A 12902-nucleotide genomic window follows, 5' to 3' on the forward strand; every position below is an offset into this window, starting at 1 on the left:
AACTACCTATCAACTACTCATTAACTAATCATTAACTATTCATGAACTAATGGTTCGTTCCTTACTCGTTCCTCAGTAACTACCCATTTTACTACCCTAAATTTTTTTTTTTTTTTAATATTTCACTGGGGGTGTGGGGACGCCGCTGTGTCCCGGCCCGGCCTTCTCTCCCACGCCTTATGTGGGGGGGGGGCCGGGGCGGGGGGCATCGGTGCTCTTCATCACTGGTCGAGGGCTGCCGGTTGGTTTAGAACAGTTTAGGTAGGCGATAGATTAGCTACAGCCTAAGGCTGACCTGTTAGTGTTCAGGCAAAGATCAGACTAGAGCAGAGTAGGATAGGCCAGATTAGGCTGTAGACTAGCTAGATACTATGTCCCAGTTAGCTCTGGTTAATGCTTAGAGTAGTCAGTTGTCTGATCTTCCCCCCCCCCTCTCTTTCTCTTTCCCCCGCTCCTTTCCCTTCTTCCCCCTCCTGTTCCCCACTCTCCCACATTTCCCACTCCCCCCCCCCGCACCCTCTCCTTCCATGCTCTTCCCTCCCCCGCCGCCCCTTCCCACGTTCCCCCTGCTCTCCCTCCCCTGCACCCTCCCACCTCTCCTTCTCTGTTCTCTCCTCCTCCCTGTCCTCTCCCCTCTCTCACATTCCCCCTGCACTCCTTCCCCTGCACCCCCCCACCTCTCCTTCTCTGCTCTCTCCTCCCCTCTGTCCTCTCGGGGGGGGGGGGGGGGGAGGGGGCGGAGAGGTCTGTTCCCTCCCCCGCGTCCTCCTCCCGCGTTCCCCCTGCACCCTCCCACCTCTCCTTCTCTGTTCTCTCCTCCTCTCCCCCTGCACTCCTTCCCCTGCACCCTCCCACCTCTCCTTCTCTGTTCTCTCCTCCTCTCTGTCCTCTCTGGGGGGGGGGGGGGGATGTGGGACGCTCCCCCTGCTTCTCTACCCTGGCTCTCCCTCCCCTGCACCCCCATCTCTCCTTCTCTCCTCCTCCACATTCCTATCTTCTCCCCACCTCCCCCCTCTCCTCCGTCTATATTGCTCATTCTCTCCCCACCTCCTCCCTCCCCCTGCTCTCTTCTCCCCCACACCTCCCCTCCCTTCCCCTCTCCTGCTCTCTCCTCTTGCTCCTCCCCACCTCCTATACCCTCCCCACCCCATCACTCTCTCACATTCCCCCTGCTATTCTCCCTTCTCCTGCGCTCTCCTCTGCTCTCCCCTCATTCCTATATTTTCTATATTATCAATTGTTCAAATGTTATCTTTATTCTGTATATTCTTGTTACTGTTGTGTCAGCTAGAATTAGCTAGACATACTTTCTGTGAAGCCCTCTGAGACATGCTTGTGAATTAGGGCTATATAAATAAACTTGACTTGACTTGACATATTCGAACAGTCTATAGACCAAATCACCGTGACGTCACCATGTAAACAACATTACTTCCGCGTAGCCTACCACTTGGGGAAGGCGGCAGGTTACTTTATGTGCATGTTGTCAAATAAATGCTGTCAAAACCTCTCGTTGTTTTCGGCCGACTACTTTTAATTTAAATGTTCAAACGGTTGGTAAACATGCTTGTCCGACGTATCTAGGCTTTCTTCTGTGTTTGTTTCATGCAGACTAGGGAGCTGACCGCTCACGAATATTCTGATCCGGCCGCCATCTTGTCCGAGGTCAAATGAGTGCGTCCGGCGTGGTGTTCCGGTCGGTAGAATGGACATAATATCGTGAATGGGAGCACTATGGGTGGATACATGATGAACAATCTAAATAGATTCCAATATGATGAAGACATCAAACTCCCGTCAATTCAGATCAGTTTAGGTTTAGTTCAGTAGATGGCGGTAATGCAACATTTTGGATGCCAACCGCCGTAAAACCAAACAGAAGAAGAAGAAGAAGAAGGTGTTCCAGATTATTACATCATTCAGTACCTTCTCAGGCTATAAAATAAATGTTAAAAAATGTGCGCTTTTACCTTTAAGTAATGTATCAGATTACTCAGGATTGCAAACAGAAATGCCCATAGTATCCACATTTAAATACTTGGGTATACATATTTTTGCGTCTATCGACAAAATTGTCAACACCAATTATAAAATACTGTTCAACTCCATCAATAAGGACCTAGACAGATGGTTTAATCAAACATTGTCTCTATGCAGCCGAATATCAACTATTAATATGAATATATTACCTAAAATTAATTTTATTTCCAATATGCTCCCATTACCCACACCACCTCAATATTGGAACAGGATACAGGGCATTGTATCCAAATTTATTTGGAAAGGGGAGCGACCAAGGTTGAAAAGTTCAATTTTGTGTCAGAATAAACAGCAAGGAGGGTTTGGTTTGCCTAACTTTGAACTATACTATATTTCATTTATGCTCCGTCCTTTAAAGAAGTGGTTTTCCCAAGATCCAAATACACCATGGCTCCAAATTGAGCGTGACATAGTCTCTCCTTATAAATTAGAAGAAATTCTTTTCTGTGGTTTGTCTCATAAAAATTGCCAGGAAAGATTTGGCCCTATCATATCTCATTCCATTCAAATATGGCAGAGGGCTGAAAAGCTGGGAAACTGGGATGTGAAATGGCATATACACACACCAATCTTCCGAAATAAGTTACTTTGCTCAGGTGGCAAACCATTGATCTTTCCCACATGGTCTAAAGGTGGCATCCATAACCTTTCCCAAGTTATCAATAAAGAAGGTCTAAGATCATTTGAGGATCTTAGGAAAATATATAATTTACCATCCACTTCCTTTTATTTTTACTTACAACTGAGGTCCATTATTCGAACTCTTGGAATTCCCTGTAACAATGCCCTTCCAATGCATCCATTACTCAACTTTATAATTTCTAATTCTATGTGTAAGGGCTTTGTATCTTTCATGTATAAGAAGTTACAAGAACTGACATGTCCTCCAATGAGTGTGACCAAAGTCTGGAATGTAGATCTAAAGAACCGTCAGGAGTCGATTAATTGGAAGAGAGTCTGGGAAAATGTAACCCTTTCATCCCGGAACTTTAATCACCAAATCATTCATTTCAAATTTATACACAGATTTTATTTGACTCCCAGGAAACGCTTCCAATTCCAGCTTTGTCCCACACCAATTTGCACACTATGTAATAAGAACGAATTAGGAACTTATTTACATATGATGTGGGACTGTCCAGATGTGAAACATTTCTGGTCTAGAGTTGCGCATGTGTTATCTGATGTAACTGAAATTTGTATTCCTATGCTACCTAATGTTTTACTTTTAAATGACGACTCTTTAATTAATCCTTCTAAGTCTCAGAGAACACTTTTACTTTTAGGGCTGACAGCTGCCAAAAAGATATTAATACTAAGGTGGAAGCCTCCTCACAAACTTCAGATTTCACATTGGATTCTTTCCTTATTAGATATTATTTCTTTGGAACTCTCTATAGCACGAACAAACGGTGCGAAGGGAAGCACTATAGACATTTTGTCAAAAGCACTAGAAAAAGTAAAATCTTCATATATAACTCAAAGATTATAAAATTTCATCTTTTGTGACTGTATTACTGATGTACACCCAAGTTTTATGATTAGGTCCATTTAATTTTCTTGTAGTAAGGAAAAAAAAAAACAAGGCCAGGTCGAAACCTGGCATAGCCCCGGTGCATGTTATCGTCACGCATTTTTTCCAAAGGTGGGTTGTATCATTTTAGATAGTTATTGTCATGCTAATGCCTGTGCAAGTGGTCATTTTTCTGATCAGTTTGTTTTTAAGTACGTATTTGACATATAAAAAGGGATGATTGACAGCTGTGGCAGCCAGTCTCAAGCCATCATCTACAGGCTACAGGCTCTTCACCTTATAGATCTGTTTTAGATAGAGAAGACACTGCTTGGTAAAACAAAAGGAAGACACTGCTTGATCTGTCTACCAGACTGTATATCGATGGACCGCAATAAAAAGGACATTGTTTTGAGAAAGCTGCGCGAAGTTGGTTGGGGACTTAAGTAAGTTCAGAAAATAATGTGTTTTATTAGTTACTCCAGCTACGTTATCGTTTATTTTAATACACAATGGTTTTAATGGAAGCAGACTAGCATTAACCGCTTGTCTGTTTTGCCGGTTTTTGTCGGCTTCATATTACTCTAACCTAACAACCGATAACGATAGCTGGAATAACACAATAATAGACACATATTTTCAGAACTTACCAGGTTTTCCAACTACCTGCATATGCCAGGAAATGTGTTTTATAATGTTAACTCCCGGGTCTAACCATAACATGGGGCCTACACAAGTGTACACAACAACCAGCCAATAGCTAATCGCTAACGCGTTAGCGTTAGCTTACAGACACTGGAGGTTTTATTTTTGGTATTAAAGCAATAAACGTTTTTATATAGATATCTCAGGGAAGTGCTTTGACTGTGGGGATGTTCGTTCAATCTTCACAAGCTCCTCTCTTAGCTGGATATACAGAGAAGAGACCAGGCAGGCTGGCTAACATTGTGTAAAACAGAAGGAACACACTGCTTTATCTGTCTACCAGACTGTATATCGATGGACCGCGTTAGCTAGCTAATTAGCCATGTTAGCTGCCTCAGTAGGTAACGTTAGCCTATAGAGTATTTATCTGACGTTTATGTTAGCTACTCCTCAAACCTGCGGGTGGAAATGGTTTATGCGATGCGATGTATGTTGAAGCAAGACAACGTTTTAATGCACCTTGAATTTGACAAATTACGACGGGTCGTGCTCACGCAGATCTAAGCCTTGGCCATCCTAGGCTCAACGCGAGACTCATCAGTCATTCGGATGAGTCTTGCGTTGAGGCTATGGCCATCTGTATTTTTACAAACGGCGAAATATTCCCATACAGCCAACGTTTTTAGATGGGGGAAAGTTCAGGGGGGTCCTTGCGTTCTCCTGCTTTATCACACACATGATTGTAAACACACAGGGTCCTCTCTACTGTGCGTCTGGCATGCAGCAAGGGGGAGGGGCCGCGTAAGCTGCATTCTGCAAAGCGACCTGGGCACGTTGTTTTGGGGAAACAGCTGATACCCTGAGGAAGGTATGACGGCAAATCTTAGTGGGGCAGCGGCGCCATCTAGTGGCCGGCCGCCATTTAGTCGGCTGAAAGGGTGCATAATAGTCTTGGCGACATGCGGGAATGTAAGGCCCCTGGTGCATTACCAAGCACCGGGGCCAAAAAAGGAGAAGGAAAGGAAAAGAGAAAGAAAAAGTGTATTTCTTTATTTTTTGTATGGTTATGTGTATGTGCTTGTGTGTATGTACACAGCACGTGTGTGTGTGTGCATGCGCTCATTCACATAAATGTACCCGTTTTGTTTTTATAGTTTTTTCTTTTTGTGTGTGTGTATGTATGTCATGTACTGTACCATCCGGGGTAGGGAGGAGGGGAACCTTTGGGACTGGTGGACTGGACAGGACCGCCTTGGTTGGGCAGGAGAAGGAGTGTTGCATTCTTTGTATGCTTGTGTTGAAATGACTCATGCTCCTGTGGTGGATGATGCATAATGGATGTAACAACTGGTGATCTTGTCTTGTCTAACTGAATGTGTCCTAGTATGGAAATAAAATAAAAATTTGATCAAAAAAAACAAAAAAAAAAGAAGAAGGTGTTCCGGTCGCGCGTGCGCATGTGTGCGCGCCAAATATCAGCTCCCACCAACACGGAACAGCTGTGAGTAAACAGCATTAAATCCGCTCAAAACGACTATTTACTGTAAGTATTTTAGCTATATGTCTGATGTGTGATGTTTTGTTTAGATGTTATCAAAATCTAGTAGATTTTGTTACTTAGGCTTTATTTAGACCTTTCAACTGGGACAATGCTCACACACAGTCACATTTTACCCCGCTAGCCGGGCGCTGAGCGAGAAGCGCTAAAGGACATTTTTTAGAGAGGCAGACCTGGCATATATTTTTCACAACATGTTTTGCTGTAACGTTAACATGGTGAAACAAGAGAGGAATGGGCAAACGACATAGGTCTAGGTCGAGCTGAGAATTGGTATCCTGCCTCTTGCCATTGAAGTAGGGCGGTTCACAGCTATACCAGAACAGAACAGGATATGCAATGTCTGTGACCTAAATGATGTTGCAAATTAGTTTCATTTCATGTTTTATTGTACATTATATGATGATTTGAGGATTTCCTTATTTGATGAAATGCAAAAGCAAAGACCTGAGCTCTTCTGGGCAGAAGTTGGAGTGGTTATTTAAGACTGCTAACTTTATTTCCAAGGCCTGGAATAGAAGGCAAGCACAGCTCTTTAAGTAGGTTCAGGCTGTGGTTTTCATGCTGTACAACTTCACTGTATGTATTTTGGGTGTTTCTGTTGGTTTTATGTTTGATCATTGTTTGTTTAAATGATTAACAGTCAAAGTGTCCTGTAAGCCCATATGGGCTGGGCTTCATTGGAAGCATGACACTTAAATAAAGAAAATCAATCAAATCTAGTAGGACGAACATCGGACATTCAGCTCAGGACGCCATGATATGTGACGGTCTCGTGTCTGTGTGAAGAGGACTGGAAACTCAGTCGGGCCTGCTTATCGGCCTTGTTTAATATGAGCGAAGAGCTATTTAGAATTGTTATGAGTTGCCTTCAATTCGGCATAACTTAATATACAGGCTAATAGGCACATTGGAGGCAGCACTTATTTCAATAAAATCTCAACTTTGCATCTAGGATCATTTGGGACCACACGCACGTTTTTCCTAGACTAGCCCGGGCTGTCAGACAGAACATCTTCATACTGGTAAATTCTAAAGATGAACCCAGCAGAGCAGATGCAGCTGGGAGCTGAAAGTAAAATGCAGACAGGGAGAGGCAGAACTTAAAACAAGGCACACAAGAAATCTGGTGTGGTGTGATGAAAATATAGGGACAAGAAAAGGGACGTGTGGATTAGGGGTCTCATGATATATGATGATAACCGTGAGATAAAAAAAAAAATACTCTTAATAATATACAATATTTACCTATCTACAGTAATTACCTTTCGTTCCTCATTTAATATAACTCATCTCTGTCTGGTTTGTCTTCAGCTTCACTGAGAGAGAAAATGGCTTCCAGATCAGAGGAGTATCTCTCCTGTCCTGTCTGCCATGACATCTTTAAAGATCCAGTCATCCTGTCGTGTAGCCACAGCATCTGTAAAGCCTGTCTGCAGAGATGGTGGAGAAGTCAACAAATACATGCCTGTCCAGTGTGTAGGGCTACATCTTCACAGAGTAAACCACCTTGTAACTTGGTGTTGAAGAACATGTGTGAGGCTTTCTTACTGGAGAGAGATCAGAGAGCTTCAGCAGGATCTGAGCTTCTCTGCAGTTTGCACTCTGAGAAACTCAAGCTCTTCTGTCTGGACCATCAGCAGCCAGTGTGTCTCATCTGTCGAGATTCAGAAACACACACCGACCACAGATTCAGACCCATCGAGGAAGCTGCACGGCATCACAAGAACAAACTTCAGGAGTCACTGAAGCCCTTACAGGAGAAACTGGAGCTCTTTAATGAAGTTAAACAAAACTGTGATCAAATAGCAGAACACATTAAGGTCCAGGCCCGACGCATAGAGAAGCAGATTAATGAGGAGTTTAAGAAGCTTCACCAGTTTCTACAAAAGGAAAAGGAGGCCAGGATCGCTGCACTGAGGGAGGAAGAGGAGCAGAAGAGTCAGATGATGAAGGAGGACATTGAGGGTCTGAGCAGAGAGATGGCAGCTCTTTCAGACACAATCAGAGCTGTAGACGTTGAAGATGCTGTCTGGTTCCTGCAGAACTATAAGGCTACAGTGCAAAGAGTCCAGCACACCCTTCTGGAGGATCCACAGCTGCCAGTCTCAGGAGCTCTGATGGATGAGGCCAAACACCTGGGCAACCTGAGGTTCACAGTCTGGAACAAGATGAAGGAGATGGTCTCCTACACGCCTGTGATTCTGGACCAGAACACTGCTGATCCATACCTCGCCCTGTCTGAAGATCTGACCAGTGTAGCATTTGGAAATGACCATCTTCTTCCTAAAAATCCAGAGAGGTTTTGTGAGTCCTGCTCTGTCCTCGGCTCTGAGGGCTTCAACTCAGGAACTCACAGCTGGGTTGTTGAGGTTGGAGACAGTGAAGCCTGGGATGTAGGTGTGGCACCAGAATCTGTCCAGAGAAAGGGAGATTTTATACACTCTGGATTATGGGTAATAAGGTTAATTGAGGGTGAATACAGAGCAGTCTCACTATCAGGTCCAAACACTGATGTATTAGTTGAGAAGAAGCCCCAGAAGGTCAGAGTGCATCTTGACTGGAACAGAGGAAGGCTGTCATTCTCTGATCCTGATACTAACACACACATACACACCTTCACACACACTTTCACTGACAGGCTGTTTCCATACATTTATACTTCGGATCATGAATGTTCTCTGAATATTTTACCTGTGAAGGTCTCTGTAACAGTGGGCCAGCACAGTTAGGGACATGTCCACCAACTAACATGTTGAGGGCTTGAAAGTGCTGGTGCTGAGGTGAAATAGGCAACTTTTTTCTTCTTATTTTGCTTTACCTCAAAGTAGGCGAGCTGTACTTGTTAAAGTTATTTTCTCGATTTAGACTGCAGGTAAAAGTTCACCCTGTGTTCTTTGGTTCTTCATCTGAAGTGTTAAATTTATTTTATCAGACTTTATTCCAGATTCTTAGTTGCTCTACACCAGTGGTTCCCAACCTTTTTTTCCCCCCAGACTGGCGGTTACAGCCTGCCAGCAGTACAAGGAGCAACAATCGATAAGTTATCTTCAGTAATCACAAAAGAATAAAAATTAAATTATCTATGTTTGAAGTTACAGTTAGGTGTTAGGTTAATAAACTTTTTTTGGTTGCGGTTTTGCTATCTTATCCAAAAAGTGACAAGATGACCCAATGGCTGGTTCTGCCGAGGGTTCCGTCATACGGAAGTGGGCGTGGTTTCATCTAAATTGGGTTGGAAAAACAATAGAGGTCTCCTGCTCAGGGTGATGAGGGGCTGCAGTGTATCCCAGGCAGCATGCACTGGGCAGGGAGACCCCCTGCCAGGACTGTCCAGTGCTGTTCTACACATTTGTGTTGTTTTACACTAGTGACAGCAAACTACTACATTCTGACTATTCAACTGGTTTCCCCATTTGAAATGGATGACCAAATTCATACAGTATTGTATAATCAAACACCTTGAAGACATTGGTTAAGTGTATTTATTTAGTATGTGTTGTGCAAACATTGTTAATTTTTTTCTATTTTGGCTAAATATGATCGACAAATTCATTCTTTTACATGACTCATCCATTCTCCCCCCATTGTGATTATTTTGGATTGGAATATATTTGCGTTTGTGTGAACTGATCCCAGAAAAATAAACATTGTGTGTCACCAAGATGAATTTTCCATTAATATTTGATCAATGCCTGTTCTATGAAGAAATTATCTTTGTCATCAAATTAGGCAAAAGTTAGTTTGTTGTTCATACAGTTTGTTCTAATTATAACGTTACACTACATAAAAACGAGGGAATGGATCAAATGAAGTTAACAAATTCCTACAAGATACCCACACCAGGTAGAATGAAAATGTTTCCCAAGCTTTTACTAAATAATTCTGGTACGTCACGGTATATACAGCTTATTATGGAAGCACACTGCCATAACTGTTCAACTAACAGTTATGGCATTGCTTTAACTGTGGGAAGAGAGCATGAGATAGAGTCAAATGTCAAATTCACACTTAATAATAATAAACTTTATTTGTATAGCACCTTTCATTGATAATGCACCTCAAAATGCTTTCCATGCAAAACATTAAAACGAGCAAAAAAAAACTACATAAAAAGACATTACAACAGTATAAAATAAATATTAAATACGAATCAATTAATTAAAAGCAACAATATAAAATATTAGTTAAATTAAGGAAAATGTGTTTTTGGGCCCAGTATGATGCAACAGTTATATAGTGACAGATCCAATTTACAATTATTCTACCTGCTTTAAGAAAAGGGATAAAGTGTCTGCAGGAAGAGTCCTAACAAGTCCAATTACAGTGAATTCACAATGAATGAGTAGGCTACATTGAATTAAACCAGACAGGAATTAAATTTCAAATGTAAAATCAATCATTTGTTTCCAATTGTATTTAAATGTGGACTGCCAAGTAATGATAAATGTACAAAAAGTACAGCAAACCTTTTCTGACAGATTAGCCATTTGATATGTTGAGTAGAGCTTTGCCCTTTTATCAGTGAATGTCTTGACTGATGTTTGAAATACTCAGTTTCTTTTCATGTAAACTGATGATCTCCATCTTCCAACCATCATGAACAGCCTCCACTTCTAAATCTCAAGGAGCTTCATGAGCCATCGATACCTGATGCAACTTTTCAATAGCAATATGACAATACTGATGTTCATCTCAATTCAATCAATCAACTTTTATTAATGACACAGTCCATAGAAAACAACACATACAACAATTAAAACAAAGAAAACACGCAAAACCACAATAAAACTATAAAAGGCACTTATATGAAACTTTTCACATGACTGGTATCCCACAGTACCAGGATCAGTCAGCAACATGACATTCTGAGAAACATTCAGTCGACAAATACATTTGTACATCAGATTTCTCAAGAGCGCCTGAAAAGTGTTGACTCCTGCCTTACAAAACCGTTCACCAAGCACTACTCCACCTGGGTTTTTCCAGCAATATCCGCATGCAGTCATTATAGGCAACCCGAAGTTTGTGGATGCACGTTTTTTTAAACTTCACCCACAAGGGGCAGTATAAATAGTGGTACAGTATGCACTAAACTAAAGAGATTCATCTTTAACACCATCAGAACATGAGTGGAATTTCCTGACCAACATTTTAGTCTGTACATATAACACATGACATCATCATCATCAGACATTTGATCTGTAATGAAGTGACCCAGATATTTGGTTTTATCAGCATGCTCAGATAAATAAAAAGCAGGAAAAATTAGCTCCCTGTCCCCTTTTGTTCTACAAATCATAACAATGCTCTTTTTAGCATTGTATTTAACATCAAATTTGACACAATAAACAGAACATATATTCAGTAGCTGTTGAAACCTAGCGCTGCTAGGGGGGGAAATCGACAGATCATCAGCATCATAAGATGGTTTACCAAGGTGTTGCCGATCATACAACCAGTCCTACAGCCTCTTAGCTGATCAGATAGATCCTCCATATATAAATTAAAGACAGCTGGGGAGAGTACCCCCCTGCCAAACTCCATTACCAACGCCAAAGGGGGTGGAGACTCTATTGCCCCATTACATTTCAATTGAACAATTGAAATGCAGGATATATAAGATACATTCATACAAACATAATTTTAAAATTATATTATCTAATTTGTTTAATCTAATTTTGAGACAATGATTCGCATTTTATAACTAATTTAGAACAGAATTGTTATGACAATCAATCAATCAATGGTCTCACAATATGTTTCAACTGATAGACAATGATATTGAAATATTGTATAGCCCAATATTAAGTAAACTCTGCTGTGTGGAGTATCATGTCTCTTCAGGGATTGAGGATAACCAAAACATTTCCCAGACTGAGCATTGAATGGTTTATGTCCTGTGTGGACTATCATGTGTACCTTCAGGGTTCGGTTATGAGCAAAACTGTTCCCACAGACTGATCATTTAAACAGTTGATCTCCTGTGTGCACTCTCATGTGTTCCTTCAGTTTTCCTTTATAACTAAAACATTTACCACAGACTGAACATTTGAACCCTGTGTGGATTAACATGTGTTGGTTCAAGGTGTATTTACGAGCAAAACTGTTACTACAGACTGAGCATGAAAATGGTAAATCATCTGTGTGGACTATCATGTGTGCCTTCAGGGTTTGGCGCAGAGCAAAACTGTTACCACAGACTAAGCATTTAAATGGTTTAGTGTGGACTATCATGTGTTTGTTCAGGGGTTTTTTATAAATAAAACTTTTACCACAGACTGAGCAATTAAATGGCTTCTTTCTTGTGTGGACTCTCTTGTGTCTGTTCAAGTGACTGTTATCAACAAATCTTTTACCACAAACTGAACAACTAAAGTATTTATTCCCAACAATTTCACTGTTTTTCTGTGAGTCTAAACCTGACTGAGGTTCACTAGTTTCTGTCCAAAAATCACTGTCTTCAGTCTCAGAAGAGTCTGAAGTTTTGCCAGCACTGGCTGGTTCTGATGCTCCATGGTCCTCTCCATCAGCGTCTGTTTTCATCTGTTCAGTTGAGCTGCTGGCTAGAGGCTCTGCCTCTCTGTTCTCCTCAGTTTGGCTTTGATGAAGCTGTGAGGACTGAGATTCCTCTTCCCCATCTTCACTCTTCACAGAAACAGGAGTGAATTGGAACTTGGTGATATCAGCCTCCTCCTCCGGCCCTGGAAGCTGCCCTCCCTCCTGACTGATCCAGAGTCCCTCCTGTTCATCTTTAATATGTGGAGTCTCTGTGTCCTTCTGAAGCTGCTTTGCCTCCTGACTGGTCCAGAGTTCACCCTGTTCCTCTTTAATGTGTGGGGTCTCTGTGTCCTCCTGAAGCTGCTCTCCCTCCTGACTGATCCAGAGTTCCTCCTGTTCCTCTTTAATGTGTGGGGTCTCTGTGTCTGCTCTTTGTAACCACACTTCAGGATTTAAAACCGTGTCCAGCAGCTTTAATTGTTGCTCGTTCTTTTTTGAACGAGAAGATTCTAGCCTGATATCAGACTGAATGGTTAACTCGTTACACTCCATTTCCTTCTTCAGAAGCAGTCGGTCAACTCAGTGGAGTGGGAAGATCCGAAGGTCTAGACTCAGGCAAAGAAGCTTCCTCCTCGTACTCTGCTA

General features: G+C 41.9%; 1 protein-coding gene across 1 annotated transcript; it reads left to right on the forward strand.

The window, feature by feature from the left end:
• Nucleotides 1-5643: 5643 nt before the first annotated feature.
• On the forward strand, nucleotides 5644-9335 carry LOC310783432 (nuclear factor 7, brain-like). Its single transcript, XM_083644296.1, has 2 exons — nucleotides 5644-5741; nucleotides 7071-9335. The coding sequence occupies exon 2, from the start codon at nucleotides 7088-7090 to the stop codon at nucleotides 8486-8488; it is 1401 nt and encodes a 466-aa protein (XP_083500422.1). The 5' UTR covers nucleotides 5644-5741; nucleotides 7071-7087; the 3' UTR covers nucleotides 8489-9335.
• Nucleotides 9336-12902: the final 3567 nt, after the last annotated feature.

Source organism: Poromitra crassiceps (genome assembly GCF_964638095.1).
Source record: "Poromitra crassiceps genome assembly, chromosome: 10".
In the NCBI taxonomy this organism is placed as follows: Eukaryota; Metazoa; Chordata; class Actinopteri; order Beryciformes; family Melamphaidae; genus Poromitra; species Poromitra crassiceps.

Coding starts and splice junctions, on each gene's coding strand:
- LOC310783432 (XM_083644296.1), top strand. CDS start 7,088: ATGGCTTCCAGATCAGAGGAGTATCTCTCCTGTCCTGTCTGCCATGAC.